Source organism: Rhinolophus ferrumequinum, chromosome 17 (genome assembly GCF_004115265.2).
Source record: "Rhinolophus ferrumequinum isolate MPI-CBG mRhiFer1 chromosome 17, mRhiFer1_v1.p, whole genome shotgun sequence".
NCBI lineage: Eukaryota > Metazoa > Chordata > Mammalia > Chiroptera > Rhinolophidae > Rhinolophus > Rhinolophus ferrumequinum.
Genome location: NC_046300.1, coordinates 7,259,141 through 7,278,941, shown reverse-complemented (window position 1 = coordinate 7,278,941; position 19,801 = coordinate 7,259,141). Strand labels below are relative to the sequence as shown.

The 19,801-nt window shown below is 45.9% G+C and overlaps 1 protein-coding gene across 4 annotated transcripts in view; it reads left to right on the top strand.

Annotated features, from left to right (window-relative positions):
- The window catches only part of ARIH2 (ariadne RBR E3 ubiquitin protein ligase 2), a 44,528-nt gene extending 26,216 nt beyond the window's left edge, over positions 1-18,312 (top strand). For 3 of the 4 annotated variants that reach the window (XM_033132090.1, XM_033132092.1, XM_033132091.1), the window contains 13 exons: positions 3,611-3,678; positions 6,299-6,362; positions 8,179-8,329; positions 9,618-9,739; positions 10,735-10,844; positions 11,720-11,837; positions 12,772-12,822; positions 12,913-12,934; positions 14,901-15,052; positions 15,676-15,819; positions 16,386-16,454; positions 17,536-17,619; positions 17,827-18,312. In XM_033132090.1, the coding sequence (XP_032987981.1) occupies positions 3,611-3,678; positions 6,299-6,362; positions 8,179-8,329; positions 9,618-9,739; positions 10,735-10,844; positions 11,720-11,837; positions 12,772-12,822; positions 12,913-12,934; positions 14,901-15,052; positions 15,676-15,819; positions 16,386-16,454; positions 17,536-17,619; positions 17,827-17,898 (1,227 nt within the window). In that variant the 3' untranslated portion in view covers positions 17,899-18,312. Of the gene's footprint in view, positions 1-3,610; positions 3,679-6,298; positions 6,363-8,178; positions 8,330-9,617; positions 9,740-10,734; positions 10,845-11,719; positions 11,838-12,771; positions 12,823-12,912; positions 12,935-14,900; positions 15,053-15,675; positions 15,820-16,385; positions 16,455-17,480; positions 17,620-17,826 lie in introns of those variants that run through there. The other variant, XM_033132093.1, reaches the window with a different exon arrangement.
- The last annotated feature ends 1,489 nt before the right edge of the window (positions 18,313-19,801 follow it).

Sequence of the window (19,801 nt, the reverse complement as noted above, 5' to 3'; positions counted from 1 at the left end):
GCTCCAAAAGACGCTTAGAGCTGATTGTCTGGCGAGGTCATATTTTCGGGGAAACGGTAGTTACTAGTCTTTTCCTCAGTGTTTCCAGAAGTAGAATAAGAACTCAAATAAATAAGACTTACAATCCTATTACATGTTGACCTAATAGAACTGCACATTTATCTTGAACATGACATGGTCATATGTGTTCCTCTCTAAGTCATTAGTCTTTTTTGGCTTTCACTGGTTGATTACCACCCTGGATCCATTTAACTTTTGGAAGAGGTTTGACTTTTCATTAAGTCCTTCTTGATAATACAGTCATCCCTTGAACAATGCAGAGGGAAGGGGCACAGATCTCTGTGTAGTCAAAAATTTGAGTATAACTACATTTGGCCCTCTGTATACTCGATTCCTAACCTTGGAGTTGACCCTTGATCAGCATGGGTTTGAACTGGACAGGTCCATTGAAAAACCCCGCATATAAATGAACCCGCATAGTTCAAATCGTGTTGTTCTAGGGTGAACTGTACAGAACCTAGTAACAGATTGTTTCTTCATCAAAACAGACCAGCAAGAGTTCGTCTTGATTCTGCTGAAAGGTTCTTTTCAGAAGAGGGGAACACTTTTTGCCAGTTGTGAAGTGTTGACTGTAATAGATTCAGAATGGATTGCCTAGCTCTTTGAGCATTACAGTAGTGGTATGAATACTCAGGTACTTGTTTGCTGAGAGAGCTCAGATGTTTGCACTCTGAGAAAGACAGGTTTTTATCATTAATGATTAAAATAGCACCTACGAGGTTTGTCCTGGCCTGCCCACTGAAGGTGGCTTAGTACGTATTGGCCACCCCCCCCCCCCCCCACACACACATACACACCCCTTTTTCTGTCCCCAAATCACCTGAGGTCGCTTCCTCTGGGACTGCTGGGGGTGGGGGGTGGGTGCAGTCAGTCACATTTCTCTTGTGACCCAAATCAGGGAAAGGGTGGCTTCCCTGCTAGGACTGCCTTTTAGCGTAAATTATTCTAGGTACTCTTTCTCCACCCCTGTGCTTCTTTTGCTCAGAGAGCCTTTTGGAACCTGACTTCCCTACAGATCTTCCTTGGTCTGGGTGAGATGCAGTTACACTGCATTTTGCTTAAATTAATGGTTTCAGAATTCCTTCATGTTTCTGTGATACACAATGGACGTGATATGGGCCATTCTCAACCCCCATCTATGGTGTGTGGCCCACAGTAGCGCCTCCTGCAGAAGGCTGGTGGGAGGTGCATACAGCTGGCTCAAGTACGCCTACTATCTTGTTTATATTGGTATGTCTTGGCTGTTGGCATTAAAAGGATAGATTCACATCACTCCACTGTTTTATAGTGTTAGATGCATCCTCTCTTCATTGTCTGTTCTCACCAAAACTCAACTCCACTGGGATATTCTGAGTTGGTCATTAGTGGACTTGTAGTCACCAATACAATTTTCAGTTTCAACAGAGGGCCATGTTGTTTTCCATAGATGGGTGGCACCTGGTATGCGAAGTCTGAGGCTTTGTTGCTACTGTTAGTGCTGTTGAGATCAAGTGATCAGACCAGGTATTGTGTTAAAATTCTATTTCTTCAGGAAGGTCGAGAAATTCCACTTTGAAAATACACAGAGATTAAAGACCTGATGTAATTTAATGATCAGCATGTGTTGAGTGGCCACCCTGTGTCCAGTCCAGTTCTGGGTTCTGTGGATCTGTGAGAGGCAGCCTGAACCCCATTCTTAGCTTCAAAGCTCCATCTGAGCCCCCTGTGCTGGAATTGGCCAGGGCTCTTCTGGGTTTCTCGCCTGGCTCAGTACCTTTGCTAGGACCTGGTAGCCACTGCATGGCGAGACATTGAGAAGTCAGGACAGTTGACTGAGCCCCATTGGGTAAGAGAGGAGAGAAAAGGTTCTAGCGAGGCGCTCATCCCAAACAGTATCACTGTCAGGTTTTTTTTCAAAAAAATTTATAGCCAAAAGCTACATTCAAGCAGTCATTAAAGTTTAAACCAAATGTTTTGTCTCTTTTCGTTTTGTGATAGTGGTCTGTTGCGGATGAATAGTTTTGTTGTGGCCACAGTTAGAAGAAGTGTCTGCTATAATTCAGGGATCCTTGGCCTAAAGTCTCCTTGGGCCTCCACAAGAAAATACTACAGCAGGATGCCTGGGTCAGATGCCTCTTGCCTCGCGTGGAAGGGAATCGGGGGCCCCCACCCTTGGTGAAGTAAGCGGTCTTGAGTCCTTGGTTTCCTCCAGATGTTCCTGGGCTTTAGGACAGGAAGGCCGTCACTCACTGAATAGCCTTTGACACTGACTGTGCTCTGGGACAGGTCACTGTTTAGGAGGGGTGCACCTGTCTCAGGAATGACTTGAGCTCTAGGAGCAGGGATCACGTGTTGGTCACTGTGTGTCTTCCCCACACAGTTCTTACCTGTGGACCAGGCATGTACTACCTTAGAGGTAGTTCCTCTTTTAAAGACTCGGTCCAGTAAGCAGGATACCAAGATTCTGTGTGTGCTCTTGGCTCCCTAGCCTGAAGCGTGCTCCTTGTTTCTCCTGGGTTCAGTAGCACCCTCTTGCCATGCAGTGCTGTCTCTGTGGGAAGCCTGATCGAGACATCCAAACACTTCCCAATCTTCTGTGGGCAACCCCCCTCAGTTTTGACACTCAGGGTGGTCTGTTTTGTAACTAGCTTACTTCCCCTATTATTAACAAGATACTCTGGCTATAACACGTACATGCTATCTTACTACTGGCTACTGTAACCTAATGTTAAAATGTGAACTTCTTTCTATGTCAATAAACTTTTGCACCATCCTTTTCAGTGATTACATAGCAATCCATTGTATGAATGTCATACATTATCTAGATCCTTTTCGTTGGGCACATTTAGGTTATTTCTAATTTTTTACTCTTGTAAAACACTGGTACACATATCCTCTAATTTCCTCAGAAAAATTCACAGAAGTAGAATCGCTAGCTCAGAGCACCTTCTGAGGCTCTTTGGTAGCCATAACCAGTGTGCTTTAAAAGACAGTGTAGGGAGGGAAGAGAGAGAGAATGGGCAGGAGCCAGAAAATCTGCCTGTAGACTTTTAAGTCATCCTTGCAATTGGGGCTCGTGGTTGCCAGGCATTCAGAGATTTTAAACGGGCGGGGTTTTTGTTTTGTTTTGTTTTGCTGGATTTATACAAAAATTCCAAGCCTGAAGATTTTCTTCAAGTCACAGGCCTAACAAGAAGTACGCTTCCCGTGTGTGACCTCCTACAGCAGCAGGAGGGAACGTGTACCACAATAGGGAGCCCATAGCTCTTTTGCTTAGGTTTGATGCTGAATTGTTGTTTACTGTAGATGGGGTGGTTTTGTTTAAGTTTCAATTCAAGCTAATTTCTTAGAAAGGTCATTAATGAAAACAAAAATAGAAAAATCAGAGAGATCCAGAAATCAACTAAGATGATAAGTGTCTGAACTTAGAAGACGAAGCAGAGAACCAAGAGGAATAATTTGGAAAGCAAGCCTGGGCCTGCTACAGACATGAATGTATGCATTTCTCAAAATGTGCACCTCTCTGAAAGAAACTACAGTTATAATTTGATTTCTTTCTTTCTTTTTTTAGGTATCTCATTCAGTTGCTAAACTTATATTAGTTAATTTCCACTGGCAAGTTGCAGAAATATTGGACAGGTAAGGTGTTTGGCGGCGGAGAGATGGCATCACCCATAGCTCTCACTGCCCATCCACCCAGTGGTGATTGTTGTTTATGTTTTGGAATATATCCTTACAATGTGCATATTCTATTTTTAAAACACTAGATCATATTATTATCATGTATTCCTTTTTCATATATATTCCTTTTTCATACCATATATTCCTTTTTCTCTCAATATATGGTGAACATTTTCCCATATATTTTTCAGCATATTTTTCCTACCCCAGTTTTATTGCTAGCACAGTATTTCATCATATAGCTGTTCCATACTTTTTCTAAACCTCTGCTGTTGGACAGTGAAGTTCAAAATTTTTATGCCCTTGTTAGTTTGTAATCAGTGCCCTTCTAGACAACATTTGCCAACATCTCCAAACATTTGCCAAAGTTATTTCTTTTGGAAAAATCAAGTGAGCAGTGCATCATACCGTATTGTGTATTAGCTTCAGAAAAAGTTGGCTGCTTTACCACTCACCTCCAGAACCAGAGTTCTTGAGGCACAGACCTTGGAATCTTAAGATACCTTGGAAGTTATCAGGACGAGGAGTTTCTCTTCCCCCTAAATCTTTGGCGACATTCCCTATGCCCCACCCTCAGAGACACATGCTTCTGTCTAGTTCAGGGTTTCTTATCCTCAGCACTGTTGACAGTTTGGGCTAGATAACTATTTGTTGTAGGGGAACTGTTCTGTGAATTGTAAGAAGTTTGGTGGAACCCTTAGGCTTTACTTAACACAAGTCATAGCATCCTCAAGTCCTTGAAATCAAAAATGTCTGTAAACAGTGGCAAATAACCCTGGAGAACAAAATGTCCCCTGGTGAGAGACACTGGTCACCATTCTGCCCTTTCACACTCCAGTGAGTCAGCCTTTTTCTGCTTGGTGTGATTCCACTTATCTGCAGAGGAAGGTCAAGTCTGTCTTCTCCAGGCTAAACACAACTGGGATGGCTATACCAGCTAGAACAGCTCATTCCACTCAGAAAGAGCAAATGTGTTCCTGACTCACTAACTGCATCTCACTGTCCATACGCAAGAGCCAAATACATGTAGATAGACTTCCAGGTGAACGTCCACTGTCTGCACCACTGTTACGCAACCCCGAACTCGGGAGCAACGTAGGTTCCAGCAGTGGAGTAGCTCTCACTGTCCAAACTCTTTCATCTAATTTGGAAACGGAGATTTGGATAGCTAACGATGTTAAGAATACTAGTGTGAGAAGTAAGGGTAAAAACAGTCAAAGGTGTAGTAAGGACATCACATGTATAAGACATAATTCTTCCCTGCTCAGATTCCTGTTACCTTGATAATAAGTTTTCCGGGGCTTTTTGTGGCACTTTTATTGCCATGTGATGTTGTTTTTAAATGTATGCCATGCCTCATTCCAGAAGGAATTAAATTTTTATTAAGAAATACTTTTTCACAAATGTGTGAGCATGCATGCACGCACGTGTGATGTATGTAGGTTTTAAAGAATAATAAAGCAAACACAAGTCTCACGTGTCCACCCAAATAAGAAACCCCCTGACTTTACTCAGGAGCCCAAGGTGGTGATTCCCACCTGGCCACACCCCCTTCCATATCTTTTAGTGTTGTATGTTTTTAGACCTTTACAGACATAGAGTCATGCTGTATGTGTTTTCAACTTTTTAAATCACTAACAAGGTTACATTTCATGACATCCTTATCATCCCGTTTTCAAAAAACCATTTGTGAGGGGATTTTTTTGCTGTTACAAATAACGCAGCTCTGAAAACTTCTGTACGTGACTCCTAGTGTCACATAATTTCTGTAGGTTTAAGTATAGGTATAGAGTTACTGGGCTGTAGATATGTGTTTCTAAACCTTTACTAGATAATGCCAAAATATTTTCTGAAGTGATTGTATCGTGTTACATGCCCACCAGTGTATATGAGTGTCACACAGTCTGGTGGGTGTAAATGGCATCTAATTGTGTTTAATTTCAATGCCCCATATTATTAAGGAGGTTGAGCGTCTTTTCATATGTTGAATGGCCATTTGTGCTTCCTCTTCTGTAAAATGTCCATTCTCTCTTTTGCCTATTTTTGTTTTGTCTTTTCAAGTGGACTTTTAGGAGTTTTTGGGTTTTTTTAATTCTGAGTATTAGTCCTTTGCCAGTTATATGTATTGAATTATCTTCCAGTTCATAGCTTTGCTTTCCACTTTAGGGTGTCTCCTGATGAACTGAAGTTTTTAAATGTAGCATATTTTGTCAGTTTTTTTTTAATGCTTCGCATTTTCTTTGTCTTGAGATATCCTTTCCTGTTGTGAAGCCTTGGAGATATTTGCTTATATTTCCAGAAAGGGATTTAAACTGCAAATGGTCTTTCATAAGTATTTTTATTACAGTTCAGTGCCTTTGAATCAGAGTTATTATTCTCATACCAATTGAGAGCTAAAACGTGGAAAGTGAAAAAAGTGTTTGTATTAAGGGAAAAGGAAGCTTGGTTCTGTGAGAAGCTAATTAAAGACAGATTTTAGTGTGACCACAGCACGTGTTGGTCTCTTTGTTTTTGTTCAGCGGTAAAAATGTTCATCTTCAGTTTCTGATTCCCTTTATTTCTACTTTTTGTTTTGTAGATACAAGTCTAATTCTGCTCAGCTGCTCGTTGAGGCTCGAGTTCAGCCCAATCCATCAAAACACGTGAGTGTCTCCTACTTGCTAAGGCGTCTTGTGGTGCACATGACTCTTGCCTGATGTACCGTGCTATTGAGAACCATCTAGCTTTGTTTGTAATGCAACCTGCCTACGGTGTGTGTTTTCAAAAAAACATTTGTGAGGGGGTTTTTTGCTGTTACAAATAACACAGCTCTGAAAACTTCTGTACATGACTCCTAGTGTCACATAATTTTTGTAGGTTAAAGTATAGGTATAGAGTTACTGGGCTGTAGGTATGTGTTTCTAAACCTTTACTAGATAATGCCAAAATATTTTCTGAAGTGATTGTATCGTGTTACATGCCCACCAGTGTATATGAGTGTCACACAGTCTGGTGGGTGTAAATGGCATCTAATTGTGTTTAATTTCAATGCCCCATATTATTAAGGAGGCCTAAATCTTTTATTTCCATTGTAGTTTGACAAGTTTCCTCGTAGATGAGGAGTAAGTCATTGCCAGTCCTGGGCCCTTCTTCAGCCTCACGTTTGTCTTTGCACTTACTAGACACAGCGCGCCCTCCATTCCTGCTGGGTTCCTTGGTGTCCCCAAGCTCACTGCTGCCTCTTTGACTTTGCATGTGCCTTCCCTGGCCTGGACTGTCCAGACCCTGTCCCCATCTTTGCTTGTAGGAATGCAACTCACTTTCAAAGACGCAAATCTAAGCCGTCTCTCACAAAGCCTGTCTCCCCTCCAAGCTCCTCTAGTTCTATCTTTAAACCTTTATACGTATGTTGTAGTGAGTCACTCATCTTTCAGCTCCCCTACCAGACTGTAAGTGCTTTCAGGATAGGAACCATATTCTACAATATCTAACAACTTCCTGTGTATCTCGAAGTTAACAAACATTTGTCAGAGGAATGAGGGCCATCTTGAAAGAGCTCTCGGGGGAGGATTGGGGCTCAGATCACCACAGAACTTCTGTAGCCTCTTAAGAGAAAACTTCTAGGAGCATACGTGGTAAACATGAGAATATGGTCCTTGCCCTCAAATTGTGTTTTGCATTTCCAGTGAACTACCAAGAACTGAAGGTAAATTTGTAGTGGACTTCTCCATTGGTTGTGATTTGGGGCCCCAGGTAGTCATTGTCTTTGGCGGTTTGTGTAGCATGGCGTGAACCTGGGAGTTTAAGCTTTGTAGTTATTTGTCCTCCACATCCTAGAAGAGTCTCTTCCCTAGTAGGAGTCTTCCTTATTCCTCTAAATTAACTGTATCTGACATCTCTTTGTTGTGTGAAGGATGAGTTGTAACTTGGTAAAAGCAATAATATTTTATATTTTGGGCATATTGATACGGGAAAATCCCTGTCTTTGGTAAGTAAAACTGCAGAGTGGGCTGTTAGAAGCTTCACACACTCAGCCTGTAAGAATGTCATGATTGGGTGGTAGTACCTGTTGGGAGGCAAGTGTGCTGTTCTACAGGGGGGCAGTTTACAAAAGGAATCCAGCAGCCTCCAAAAGAAGTTGGCCTGAATGACCTCTAAGGACCTTGGCAATTCTAAAAGACTGAGCTTTTCAGCCTGGCATTATGAACTACTATAAGTTCTCATTCTAGCCTTTTCTCTACCTCTCTGAATCCTAGTGATTCTGCAAGCCAGCTCAGGTGCCACCTCCTCCGGGAAGCCTTCTTGATAGATATCTTCTGTTGAGAACGCTTGGGACTCCAAGTCCACACATTGTAGCTGAGTTCTGACCCTTGTTACAGGGTCAGGATTGCGTCCCATGCACCTAGCTACACAAGGCACCCCTGTGGCCTCCTGGGAACTGAAGGCTCCTCTTTGACTCATGGTTCTGCCCCTCCCCAGGTCACCACAGCCCATCCCCCTCACCATTGTGCAGTGTGTATGCAGTTTGTGCGGAAGGAAAACCTACTCTCTCTGGCCTGTCAACACCAGTTTTGCCGCAGCTGCTGGGAGCAACACTGTGCAGTACTTGTCAAAGATGGCGTGGGTGTGGGTAAGTCTGCCATAGAATTTGTAAAAGGCTGGCATGAAGAGTATTTATCTCTGACTCTGCCCTTTCCAGTACTCAGGTCAACTGGGTGTTTTCTTCTGAGCCTGATTGAGGATTTTATTGTTAGAACCATTGGTTTTCAAACACATCAGTCTGAATAGTAGCAAAGTTTTCCCCAGTCCTGAGCAAAATGAGAAAATTAAGGCTATTGTTTGGGCATATATGTAAATGTTGGTGTGAGTGCCGGGGTACCTCTTGGGAGAACTGTCCTTTAAGCTGCCTATGCTGTCTTGATTCCGCAAGTAGGAGCCATAACTTAGAAACACCCAGAGAGTTTGCTGCGATTTAGGTAACAGCACAAATCAAATCTGAAGACCGGGGGCGGGGAGGGGGTGGTGGTGCCGGCCCGGTGGCTCAGGCGGTTAGAGCTCCGTGCTCCTAACTCCGAAGGCTGCTGGTTCGATTCCCACATGGGCCAGTGGGCTCTCAACCACAAGATTTGCCGTTAGTTCCCTGAGTCCCGAAAGAGATGGTGGGCTCTGCCCTCTGCAACTAAGATTGAACACGGCACCTTGAGCTGAGCTGCCTCCCAGATGGCTCCGTGGGTTGGAGCGCGTCCTCTCAACCACAAGGTTGCCGGTTCAACTCCCGCAAGGGGTGGTGGGCTGCGCCCCCTGCAACTAGCAATGGCAACTGGACCTGGAGCTGAGCTGCACCCTCCACAACTAAGACTGAAAGGACAACAACTTGAAGCTGAACGGCACCCTCCACAACTAAGATTGAAAGGACAACAATTTGACTTGGAAAAAAGTCCTGGAAGTACACACTGTTCCCCAATAAAGTCCTGTTCCCCTTCCCCAATAAAATCTTAAAAAAAAAAGAAAAAAGAAAATCTGATGCTCGGTTACAGGAGTGTTTGTTACATTATGACTTGATGATATTGAAGTGAAATTAGCATCACATTAATTGTATCTGCAAAATCTCATGTGTGGGTGGTCATCACTTACACATAATACTGAACATCACAAAACTAAATTGTTAGTAAAGAATCCTATAGGATTTTTTAAAATGTTTTTTAGTGATGCTATTTGTGATGTATGTATATGTAATTTGGGATACTATTTTAGTTACATCACTGTGCAGATACATTAATTTGTCTCTGAATAAATTCTGTTGCTTCAGGGGTTTTCTATGTGGAATATGAATTCACTAGTTGAACTCGGGCAAACATATTATTATAAGTTGTGTCTTCCACAGGACAGTTGTCCATCAGGTTGTCTTTGTTCAACAGGAGTCTCTTGCATGGCTCAGGACTGCCTGCTCCGAACACCGGAAGATTTTGTGTTTCCATTGTTGCCCAACGAAGAACTGAGAGACAAATACAGGCGCTACCTCTTCAGGGACTATGTGGAGGTACGACCAGCCCCTGGTGCTGTGCGCTCTGTCTTCCTGGGCCTGCTTTCCATTAGGTGCTCACTACAGTTGCTTTATGGTCTAGGCTGCGATTAGGTACTGGTGTTTAAAGAAAGAGTTCCATGGCTTTAAAAAAGTTTGAAAACCACTAGAATGGTAGTGAAGAACACAGGCCCTGGAGTCAGACAGACATTTCTGTGAATTTCCGTTCTTTTACTTCCTCGCTGTGTAACCTTCGACCCATTATTTGACCTCTCTGAGCCTTGGTTTTCTCTTGTGGAATGGTGAATCATGCCCACCTTATACACAGTTGCTTAAACGAACTATTGTACGCCAGGGGATGGACACAAGTCAGGCGTATCTCAGGAGCTGCCATTCCATTCGGCTTACTGTGTGAGTCGGCACAGAGAAGGGGTATTGTTTCTCATGCAGTTTGAAAATTTGTCCAGGATTCCAGCCTGGTCAGTTTTGGAGTTCTTCCTCCATATCGGGCTACCTTTTCAGACTCGCTGGTTCCATGCAGCAGCATAGTTGTCATCTTTTTTATGCCTAAGCTATTGGATTGATGGACGGTCTGCGTCTTCTTGTGCACATGCTGTGGGATAAACAATGCCTTGTGTCTTATGCTGTTTGCTGCCTTTGGTGGATGCCTGAGGGTCATTGAGCCTCAGAGTCTTGTGCACAGCTGATTAGGCTATGTTCCTTTCCAGCCCTTGTCCCTTTGTGCTTTTCTCACAGATACAATTCTGTATTCCATTTTGTAATCTAACCTTAGATCATTCTAGTGAGTTGCTATCTAGTTTAACTTAACATTTAAAGGTCTTCAATATCTGCCTAATATCTGCTCTTCACAACATTCATCCTGAATTCCTATAGCCCCTTTGATGTAAGTCATGAGCTGGAAGAACAGAAGGTGTTTAAGCACTCAGGGAGGTCTCATTTGGAGGCAGCAACTAGTGGGTGACCTCAATGTTTCCTCCTTGGTGTGTTCACAGAGTCATTACCAGCTCCAGCTGTGCCCTGGTGCAGACTGCCCCATGGTTATCCAGGTACAGGAGCCCAGAGCTCGCCGAGTACAGTGCAATCGGTGCAACGAGGTCTTCTGGTAAGAGTGAGTGTGGGTGCTAAGCAGCCCTGGGCTCATGCCTTCTCCTTCAGTGCTCCACTGCTACCGCTCTGACTGAGGTTGGGGCTGGGAGAGCAAAGGCCTCCCTGGAAGATTCAGGGGCTTCAGAGAAACTACGTGGAAAATGTGGCATGTATGCACGTGTGCCTGCCTTTCAGGGCATTGTTGAGGGAGTGTGGCTCACCAAAGTGTTAAAGAACTACAGGTGTACTTGCTCTCCATCCTTTTTCCCACATGGTGAACTTCTTTCCTTAGGGCACGTGTTAGGCTCTCTACCTGAGAGCCTTTGCTTTCCATGAAGTTGTGTTGGCTTGGACAAAAGGGAAATTAAAGTCACAGGAGCCAGGCTTGATGAGTGTTGGAGATTTTTCTGATTTGAAGTTTCAGGCATCGTCACCTGCATCATGCCCCCGCACACTGCCCACGCTCTGGCATTCGTGCATTCTTTGTGCACATCTGGCTGGGAGATAAACCAAGGCTCCCAGAAGTGGATCTCGGTCCTGCCATGGGTCTGAGCTCAAGCATCCGTCTCAGAGCACCTCACCATGCCTGTTGACGGCTGAGTTCTGAATATGACATCCTTTCAGGAAGGCTTGACCTCACACAGATATTCACAACAGAAGCATTTCATTTGGGTTTGTTGAAAGTATATCTTAGAAAGGCTTAGACTGAAAAGAAATTCACACAGTATTTCAGTATAATCCTGGGTAAGTAAAGATCTCAGAGGCCTCGATAGGTGACTTTCCCTCTGAAAAGCTTTAATTCAGGATCTGTTGGCATGGACAGAAGGAAAATTTAAAACATGGGACCCTGACCTAACGGTTATTTGAGTGTTTTTCTTTTTTGGTTTTAAGTTTCAAGTGTCGTCAGATGTATCACGCCCCCACAGACTGCGCCACAATCCGGAAATGGCTCACGAAGTGTGCAGACGACTCTGAAACAGCCAACTACATTAGTGCTCACACTAAAGACGTAAGGACTGTATCTTACCTGTCATGGATCTGCCCTCCTTAGTGCTGCCCAAGGCCTTGCCATCTGAGAGCAGAACACGTAGGGCCCCGGAGCCCTTGCTGGAGGCTGCAGACCCTTGCCCAGACGTGGCAGAGTTAGCGGTTTATCATATGCATGGGTGCATTTATTTTAATAAGATGCTGAAATGCCTGGAAAAGTTAGGAGAACTGATTAGGAAAAAAAGCTAGGTTTTATTGAAGCCTCTCAGGTTGATAGCCACACCTATTAAATAGCAAGGCTCTAACACAAGCCCAGGCCTGCCCAGTTCTTTTTTTGCAACTTCCCCTGGGAAAGCATGGCCAGCAACCCCTTGAGCTCTGGATGACTCGGCACCCAAGGCACTACCCGGTGCCGGTCACGCGCTGAGCTGATGCATTCACAAGCACAGCTGTGACCATGACATCATTAACCAAAGTCCACTGCATGGCACAGTATCGGACTGATCTCTGCAGTGTTTCCTGGGGTTGCAGGCATCTCTCAAATGAGAATGAGCAAGCTTTAGAGGTTGCTCCTTGCCCTCTTCTAGAAGTGGAAGTCCAGGCAAGCTGACCAGGACTTAGTGCAGCTCTTGTGCCGCTTTGGCATTCCTCCTATGCAGGCAGGCTCTCTGTTGACTCAGCTTGTCCTTAACCTGAGCGGCCTGTGGCAGGGACAGATGGTGGAAGACTTAGTGGGCTCAGCTGGTGCTTGGAGTGCTTCAGAGCCAAACGTGCTGACCTCATTTCCTTGGATTGCTGTTCCAGCCTCAGCGACCCGCCACATTTAAGGGAGATGCTCCTCCCCAGAAGTGCTCGCACGATGAGTTACTGGGCACGGGTGCCAGGAGCTTTGTGTAATTTATCTTAGAGGCGGCCTGATGGTGCGTGAGCCTAATGGCGCCCTTCTGTCTCCTCAGTGTCCCAAGTGCAACATCTGCATTGAGAAGAACGGAGGCTGCAATCACATGGTGAGCAGAAGCCTGTACCTTTTGCATATGTGACGTGGAGCCTTTGGTCAGCATGCCCTTAACATGTTCTCTTCTGTTTCCCTCTGACAGCAATGCTCCAAGTGTAAACACGGTGAGTCCCAGGCTTGGTGCTCAAGGCCCAGTGGCACAGTCTGTATCTCTTGTGCTTGGGTCTCCATTGCTTATTTACTGAGTACTTTTGTAGTGGTGTGACAAAACACAGGACAGTCTCGGTCAGTTATAGTCATGCTGTTTATTTTTTGGTCCCCTGTAATCCCACTGCCGTCTCGCTGACACATGTAGTCAGAAATCAAGTTGGGGATGACTCTTAGACCTTCATGATCCTCAGTCATCCAAGAAGATTTTAGCATGTTCTATTTTTGCCAAGGCAGGTAAGTAGCATGGGGCTTCTCTGTGCTACCTTCCAGGTACCTTTTAAAGCAGTTTGTAACCTGGTTGTACTAGAGGTAGTAAAATAATACTTTTCCTTTGAGGTTTTATAAAGTTTCCAGTGGTTTTTTTTTTTTTCTTGTTTCAACTGTCAGTTTATTGCAAGATACTGAAGTTAATTACAAATTTAAGCCATAACTTGGTAGTCTTTAGTCTACAGGAGTTTTGATTTGGCCTTTCAGGCCTCCTTCATCTATCAGGAGTAGCTTACATACAACCTGTTGGTTTTGCTTTCTTCCTGCCAGATCAAGTAAAGAAATAAAATTCTTGCAAGTAGAAAGTATGTCTGGATAGATCTCCCCCACAGCTGTTTGGATGCTGACCAGGAGGCCCTGAGAGTTTCTCTTTGTAAGGGCCCATCTAATGCTATTCTGTGTTTCCCAGGAGCTCACTGTAATCAAAGTGGACATGCAAGGTCTTAAGAAGGGAACTCTGAAATGTAGAAAAAATATGGGCTAAGGGTAGTGGCAGATATCCTCAGATGTGTCCCACTCTATTTTTCTGTTTGTGTTTGAGTTATAGGGAGATGTATCATCTACAGTGAGTAAGACACTCGTACAGTCTAAAGAGAAATACAAAGTGACCCCCACGTTCCTAGTACCTAAGAAGTGCCCTGTGTGTCCCTCCGCAGCCATGGTCTCCTCATGCCTGGCTACCTAGAGTTAACTGTCTTCCCTGGTGTTGCTGTATGGTTTTACCACCTGGATAGAGGACCCTAAGCATTGTAGTAGTATTTAAAACAGTCACAAGCACAACCCAGCTGATGAAGGAGAGAGCAGTATTGCCAATGTGCAGTGAAGGCTCCCAAGAGAAGTGAATGACATCTGGGTCTCTGGGTTTGGCTTTAGTTTTCCTGAATTTTACAGGAGTCTTTTTTGGGAAGTCAATGAGCCAACTTATGGGAATAAATCCTGGGAAACAGGGCTTGCCGCTGTCAGGTCTCTGGCAGGACAAAATATACTGGGCGACTCACAGAACCGTGGTTGGTCTCTCTTCATTAGCTCACAGGAATTGTTTGGGTCTTTAGCATCCACAGGGATCTTGATTTTTCCCTTTTTGCTTCCTCAGTGTGGAAGCAGTGTCACAATTCTGGGTATGAACTAACTGAGTAGCTGTAGATTTTATATAAAAATGTGCTTTTTAAAAAACAAGAAAAAGGGGGGGAAGCCTTTATTCCCAGCTTCATGTACAAAATCTTCCTAGGACAGATGTTGTAAGGGTGGGAGGGAGTCGGGAGGGCAAATGTGTGTTCTGAAGACCCAGTTGAGCCTCAGTCAGACAAGTGTCTGCTTCTCGTAGTGGCATTGACGCAGCAGACTAATGGCCTCATACAGTCAGCGTCTGCCTGCATTGAATTAAAGGGTACAAAGCATGTGTGCTCATGGATCTGAGAATATCCGTAGGCTACTTCTCAGATTGGCAGGGACAGGCTACAGGAACAGTGGGCGTGACGAAATGAGAGGTGCACATTCCCATTTCCTCTGGAAAGAGGGGCACCCTTGGGAAGTCCTGGGCAGGGGGCGCCCCCTGCCCCCCAGCAGGATCTCTGTCCACTGCTTTGCCAATGCCTTTGGAAGAATGTGGGCTTGTCTTGAGGGTATAAATGCCTCTTTTTCTGTTCTGTGCAGACTTCTGCTGGATGTGTCTAGGAGATTGGAAGACCCACGGCAGTGAGTACTATGAGTGCAGTCGGTACAAGGAGAACCCCGACATTGTCAACCAGAGCCAGCAAGCCCAAGCCAGGGAGGCCCTCAAGAAGTACTTGTTCTACTTTGAGCGGGTAGGTGTCGTCTCCTGCCTCCGCCCCTCCAAGGCGTGCTTCTTCCAGTTGGCCTCCTGGGGTGGCATTTCCAGTGATTGGTAGCCAGATCCCACGTGTGCACACACAAGTCAGGGAATGGAGCTCCCGCGGGGCCCAGGTTGGTGCCTCCAGGCATGTGGCTTTCGGGCTCCACAGGACAGCCACAGCCACCACGGAAGGCATCGTGCTAACCTTGTTTGAAAGATGGATTAGAGGACAGTGGCAGTCTTCCATCCCGTGCCATCTTAAAAGTCAGAATTAGAGGGTATGTCTTCTCAGGCAGAGCCTTTAGAAGCCCACAGAGCATGGCACATTTGGTTTCTAAGCACAGTGGAGCAGTGGGTCTGTTAGTCCTCAAGGTGGGAGCCCTCTTGCCCCAGAGGGATCTGGCAGGCAGACTGTGGCCCTGGGCAGGCAGGGTTTTTCGTGTGGACTGGAGAAGTCCCCCCTCCTGCACTCTCAAGGACACACGGTCCCATAAGTTAGTTGAAGCTGTGGCCGTGCCCTGCCAGCCACCGTGTCTGTTCCACACTCCTGTGTGGACCTCTGTACCTTCTGTACCTTCTACAGTTACAGTTCTCTCCTTCTTCTGTGCCCTGTAGTGGGAAAACCACAACAAGAGCTTGCAGCTGGAGGCACAGACATACCAGCGGATTCATGAGAAGATTCAGGAGAGGGTCATGAATAATCTGGGGACGTGGATCGACTGGCAGTACCTACAGAACGCTGCCAAGCTCTTGGCCAAGGTCTGTACCCCTCACTGTTCTGATCCCGGTCTAATGGCTGGCCCAACCAGGCCCAGTCCCCTGAAGGTGGGGGACCTTGGAGCGGGGAGGGTATTTAGCTCCCTGTGCGGCCCTGCACACTTCCTTTCCCTGAGCTGTGCCCACTCAGGACCCACTCAGCTGGGTGCCCCAGGGGTTCAGGAAGAAGACTCCACTGCCTTTGCCTGTGAGCAGAACTAGAGCCTTTTTCTTCTTTGTTCCATCCATGCATCACTCAAAGGAAAATAACAGCCTGTCTCTGGACAGTTACTGAGAGAATATGTGGACTTTGATGTCCGACTCAAGAGGCAGCTCTTGAGACAGCTGCTGCTAAATCCGTGAAAAAGGAACTGTGGGTGTTCTGTGGCCACTTTGGTTTCATTTTTTCCCACGTTGTCCCCCCACTTCATCCTTTATTTGGGTTGGCCTCCTTTCTTTCAATGTAGGGCCAGGCTATTTGCATGGTGGGGTAAGAATTGTGAAAGCCACTGAGTTGCACGTGGGTTGGGATCATAGACACGGGTACCTTCTCTTCTCTCCCATCGCAGTGTCGATATACCCTGCAATACACCTACCCGTACGCATACTACATGGAGTCTGGACCCAGGAAGAAGCTGGTAAGGCAAAGCAATCGCTCTACTCTGCCCTCTTACTTTCAGAGGTGCCCAGAAGAGCGCAAAATCAACGCAACTGTCAGTTTTCAAATTGCGTTTCTCTAGGCAGCTCCAAAATAGGTCTCAGGTGCTGGCATTTTGTGTAATGATAAGGCAGATATACTTAAGCCCTTGAATGCGACCATATTTATATGGCAGTGGACTGGAAAGGTCTGCGGCTACTTGGGAGGCCAGTGCCCATGCTTTGGGAGGATATCCAGCATGCATGTCCCTAAAAGCGAGTGAACTTTGTACGTCTTTGTTTAATTCTTTATCTTAGATATGAGTTGTCTCCCCGCCCTCTAATTATAAAGTAATTCACATTTATTATTTCATTGTTGAAAAACAAAAACATTTACATCATCCATAATCCTACTAGAAAGAATGGCCACTGTTAGGATTTTTCAGCCTTTCAAAATCAATACTATTTATATAATCAAGGTTGTGTATGCGTGTGCATAACATTTTATTGTTACAGCAGGTTTTTGTGGCAGCTGTCATTTACGAGGCTGGTGAATACCACTTTTTAATAGTTGCATAAGTGTTCCATTATATGGGCGTACCATCATTTGGGGTATTGTTTTTGTTTGTTACTATTACAAACAAGACACTGAGGAATGCCTTTGTGCACAGAGCTTGGATGTACAATTACTAAGTCAAATGGGTTGATTATTTTTAAGACTTGATTTGCAGAAGGGCTGGAAAGAAATGCAGTATTCAGGGAGTACAGTGTCTGGATATCCATTTTGACTTGTTTTTACAGCATCTGTTTCCCTGTATGTTGGGAGCTTTCTGTTCAGTGGCTTAAATTCTTGCTCTTTCTTTGGGGTTAGAGAGCCAGTGGCCTTGCCATTTGGCTGTACTCTTTAGGTAGCCTTTGGATTGGGTTCTGGCTCCGGGTACAGGGGCTGGCACTGCTCTTTGAACAGCATCAGGGCTGTCTGTAGCTCATGCGAGCCTGAGGTGCTGCGTCTGCCCCTCCATCTGCAGGCCCTGCCCGGCTACAGCCCCCTCTCCTTTTGACCCTCCTGCTCTACCCATACAGTTTGAATACCAGCAGGCTCAGCTGGAGGCTGAGATCGAAAACCTGTCATGGAAAGTGGAGCGTGCGGACAGCTATGACAGAGGGGTAAGTGCCAGTTGTTCTCTTGGACCCTCTATTGAAGGCAGGTGAGCACTGCCATGTTAATAACATGTGGCCTGGAGGCTGCTGTTGAGAAGGGTGGGAAGGGCCTCGCTTTTGACTTCTCGGAGCCCCTGACGTGGGCGTAGCTTTGGCTGCCCCTTCCTCACGAGGCTGGGCCATGCAATCACCCTTCTTGCTTCCCTGGTGCAGGACTTAGAAAACCAGATGCACATAGCAGAGCAGCGGAGGCGAACCCTGCTGAAGGATTTCCACGACACCTAGGCTGGGGCATGGACGTGCGGGAGTGAGGAAGACGTGGCTACGAGCTCTCCCAGCTGCCATGCTGCATGCTGAAGGCTCTGCATTTCACGACATCAGGCAACAGCCAGGGCCCCACTCCTGAGAGACACTGGCCACACACACCTCCTAGTCGATTTCTGTTTCCTTCTCATCTTTTCGCTTTTTGTTTCTACTATGGAAGCGGCCATGTTGAGTTGGCCTCTTTTCAGGACTTTTAATTCCCCCTGGATGGTTGTTGGGAGGGAGGGAAGTTTTTTCTGAATGACTGTTAATAGTATTAGATCAATACAACTTATGTAATTTTCAAAGGTTGTACAATTATACCAAAAAAAGTCAACGCAACCATAGAATTACACAAAACCCTTTTAAAAAATAAATTGGCATTGGAGTGTTTTACCCTCTAGGTATTTTACTTAGAATGTAATATTTGCTGCCTACACACCCTGCCTCCAAACGTCTCCTGCAAGAAGGCCCCAGGGTGGTCTCTGCTTTCCAGATTCACATGGTGTTTGGCCACAGCTGCAGCTGGAGTCCCAAGGGAAGAGCATGGGTGGCAGATGGTGGGAAATGAGTCGGGCTGTGTAATGGGCATGGCGCCTAGGGAATCATACCATGCCTCCCACCTGGTCCTCATAGACCCATTTGTGGTCAGGTGCACCTTCCATACCTTGGCAATGAGGAGACAGTACAGAACAGGGTCTTGCCACGGGTGCCACGGGTATCTGATTGTCTCTGATGGCGCTGCGTGTCTGTGGCTTTATCTTTATTCTTGAAGGTGAGGTTTACCTGGGTCTGGCTGCTGCAGCCAGAGCCCGCAGCAGAGCATAGATAGGTGGGTAGACTTGAGGTCCTCCAGACCAGGGGACAAGAATTCAGCACAGTGTTTCCTTTTGTCTCCTAAAGATAGAGATGTACTTTCAAAGGGAATTATTCCCCCACATAAATTTGTTTACCTTGGTCCCTTCTTTGTGCCAGTGTCCCAGTGGTATAACTGACCAGGTTCACATGCAGCCATATCTGACACTGACCTGCTACGCTCTGGTGAACTTCAGGGTCAGCGTTCAGCCTGGCCCTCCCAAAGGCACTAGTCTTCCTGGCTCAGGGGCCATGTTTGCACAAGTTGTTTTCATGTTACCTGGAGTGTGTCCAGCGGCTGCTCTGGGGCTTGGGTGCTCGCCCCGTCGCCTGATTTCAGGTGTCGGAGGACACCATCTCTAGGACCTGGGAATCAGAGGCCCTGAGGGTCCTTGGTTCGTTGTCCCGGCTCCTGTACTTGGAGAGGCTGGCCAGGGGAGAGGGCCAATTTTTGCACAGTTGAGCGCAAAGGAGCAAGTGGGGGGTGTGGTGTCCTGCCTGTCCTGAACTTGGTCCTGTGGGCCTTTGCAAAGTTAAATCTGTGATTCTAGGGTTTCTGTGGCTTTGTTCAGTGCCTCCACTCTGAGGCTGGCAGAGCTGTCTATACTTGACAGGGCCTACTTGACCTGAAGGAGTTGCTTGGGAGATGTGTGAAAATTGTATTGGAAATTCTTTGATATTCAAACATTTTCACCATAGTCAGCAATTTCCCATGTGCCATGTAAGCTGTAAACTGAATCACTCTTGAAGACAGAGGCCAGCTGTGACTTGGAGTCAGGCGTGCACGGCTAGCTGCAGCCTCCCTTTCTCCCCACTCAGGTTTTGTGTCTTCCTGTCATTTCTTGCAAAGGAGGGACTGGGGGTGGAGTGGGAAAACAAGTTAGAAGTGTAGTGGATGAGCCCGGAATTGGATAGTGGGAGCTCACTGGACAAGGAGAGTTCCTGCTGTGGGATCTGGGGGTGTGAATGCTGGGTTGGTACATGGAAGATCCTGGCGTCTTACCTCCATCTTGTGTTGCCGCCATGGCCC